The sequence below is a fragment of the Phytophthora parasitica genome (genome assembly GCF_000247585.1).
Source record: "Phytophthora parasitica INRA-310 unplaced genomic scaffold supercont2.47, whole genome shotgun sequence".
NCBI classification, from domain to species: Eukaryota; Oomycota; class Peronosporomycetes; order Peronosporales; family Peronosporaceae; genus Phytophthora; species Phytophthora nicotianae.
The window spans coordinates 483,068-485,577 of record NW_008649033.1 but is presented as its reverse complement, the minus strand read 5'-3'; the positions used below and the strand labels follow the sequence as shown (position 1 = coordinate 485,577).

Sequence of the window (2,510 nt, the reverse complement as noted above, 5' to 3'; positions counted from 1 at the left end):
TTTACTTGTACAGGTAACTATAACACATAATTAACTTACTCTGTAGTTCTTCCCGTCCACAAAACCGAAGATATTGTCCAGCAAAGGCTCACGAGCGTGGACCCATGCGGCCATCCTCCGCTGGTGGCCGAGCGAAGGCCAACTGATACGTGCAGGATAAAAACCACGCAGTGCTGCTTCAAGTGCGTGCTCAGCTTTCATCAACGTGCGCTGGAGAGTCGTAGGGGGCACAGCAAAAATCTCACAGATGGTTTTGACACCCATCGATCCCTCGTAGTAGTGAAGCAGTAGACCCAGCACTTGATGGTGCTCCGTCAGTTTAGGTGGTCTCCCACCGTCACGCCTGGGTCTGTGAATGTGGTAAAACCCCGCAAAGCGAGCAAGTAGCTCATTAAAGGCGCTCCTTAGTATCAACAGTCAAAGTGTTAGATGTGGAAGTATCATATAGACAAGTCGGCGTATTCGTACCGTGTGAGAGTAGTAACGTTAAGCAGGTTCTCATCAGTACCGTACTTATACAACAGCGACCACGCAGAGAGGTGCGGCACACCCAGACATGCGGCTGTTAGACGATGGCGGGTCTTGAGCTCGCGCTTCAGTTCGGCGTCAATCAGCAACCCGTTAACGTGACGTCGCAGCTCTCGAAGGCTGTTAGTGTTCTCCAACACAACAGCCACGAGGGCGACTAGCTCGGTTACGTGCATGGATCTCCCGGGGCCGTCGAAGTAGCGGAAGTAGAGGAAGTTGTATGAATAAGTTTTGCGATTCTCCCCTTAATTGCATTCGGTTCGAAGTGTCCCAAATGATAAGTTTCTCAATCTTTTTAACTGGTGATGGGACCTTTCTGCCGAACGCATTAACGCGTATATAAGACAGTTTTGGGGCCGAGTTTCAGAAGATTTCGTGATCAACCGCCTTACGACAGGTATCAAATTCGTCTTACGACGGTCTTATGGCACTAGTCATAAAACACCTATATGTCAGTTTTGGGCGGCGTCCAGTTTTTCAAGATTTTTATGTCAAAGTTTATGCTCTGTCCTATGCCGCCGGTCATACGACACTTGGCTTTTTACGATATGTCAGTTTTGGGCGGCGTCCAGTAGGGTTGCTATACAGCCAGCTGAATACCAGGTGTGAAAGGATATTGGTAGGTAGAAGTGTAGTCACCAGCAGTACAGTATACCTTGGCGGTGATCCTGCATAAACTGAATCCATTCCATTGAGTGACGTACCGAGCTTGGGTGGCATAAGCAATGACTCAGAGTGCCAACAACACTTGCTTTCGAGTCACTTGACATTTTTCTCTTGAACCCCCAAGTACATCGCGATTATGATGGCCCACTCGACAGCATTGTTATGTGCAACTTCGATTCTGCTGGCATGTGCTGAAAGTGCCTCTATGTCTGCCATCTCGAAGACGACTACGTTCAAATACTGGTCGACAAACCTGAAGATATTTCTACTAGTAGATTTTTGAGAGCGACTATGAAGAATGACAAGGAAAGTGACGACAGAGGGATAAGCGAGACGTTTATGAATCTGGCTACGGCTGGGGCGTCGAAAGTCAACTTGTGGTCATGATTTTCGAGAGGAGAATCAGCAGATGAAATTCTAACGAAGCTCAAGCCTGATACTGGATTGAAAAACGCTCTGGCCAGTCCTGACTTGAAGGCATTGGAAAAATACGTGAATGAATTGAACACGAAAACACGGAACAACAAAGTTTCCGTGATTGGCATTTTTACGACGCATTACGGAGACGATGCAGTGGCAAGAGCACTTGTGACTGCGCAAAGACGGATGGTGAGGTAAAAACGATACTCCAAATGCGGGACACTTAGCTATATGCTTGGTTGAACAGCAAGAAGTCCGTGGACGACGCTAAAGCCGCGCGAAGATGGCTACGCAGCTCTAGGCAGTCGGACGATGGAGGTGTTGGACGACTACATGAAGCTGTTTAACCGTACAAATTCTGAACAATAAGCCCTGCTTCATGTCGTAACGAAGGGCTTCGGTGGAGAACGCAAATTGTCGAGACTTCTTGTGCGCGGGGAGGGGGGATCCTCCTACAAGCGCGCTGGCGAAGGCGCTGCAAAACGCACTACTGAATAAATGGATAATGGACAAGTTGCAGTCTGAGGGCGTATTTAAGAAGCTCAGTCTGGGCCACTCAATGAAAGATGTTCCGTCGGATCTAAACTAGCTTACTTTGTCAAGGTTCATTTCTCTATACAACGCGAGAAATCCGGACAGCAAGACCTCGTTGATTAGAGTTCTTTCTGCGCATTATGAGGACAATGTTGTGGTGAAAGCGCTTGTGGTTGGATCGTCGTAGATGAATACATTGGCAGTTGCTGCGCACTTACGGAAAGAGCAACGGCAAGAGTGGCCAAAGAGTCAAAAATCTGTCGACGACATTTTCGAGCTGCTAAAGCTGCGCAATGACCAATATTTGGCTCTTATCAGCCGCAAGTTGGTCGTTTTGGAGGACTATATACACCTCTTCAACC

General features: G+C 47.9%; 1 protein-coding gene across 1 annotated transcript; it reads right to left on the bottom strand.

Annotated features, from left to right (window-relative positions):
- Positions 1-30: 30 nt before the first annotated feature.
- PPTG_15440 (hypothetical protein) lies at positions 31-704 on the bottom strand (the record flags this gene model as incomplete). The annotated part of the gene is made up of 2 exons (XM_008912508.1): positions 31-403; positions 469-704. 2 exons carry the CDS (start codon positions 702-704, stop codon positions 31-33), a joined length of 609 nt encoding a protein of 202 aa, XP_008910756.1.
- Positions 705-2,510: the final 1,806 nt, after the last annotated feature.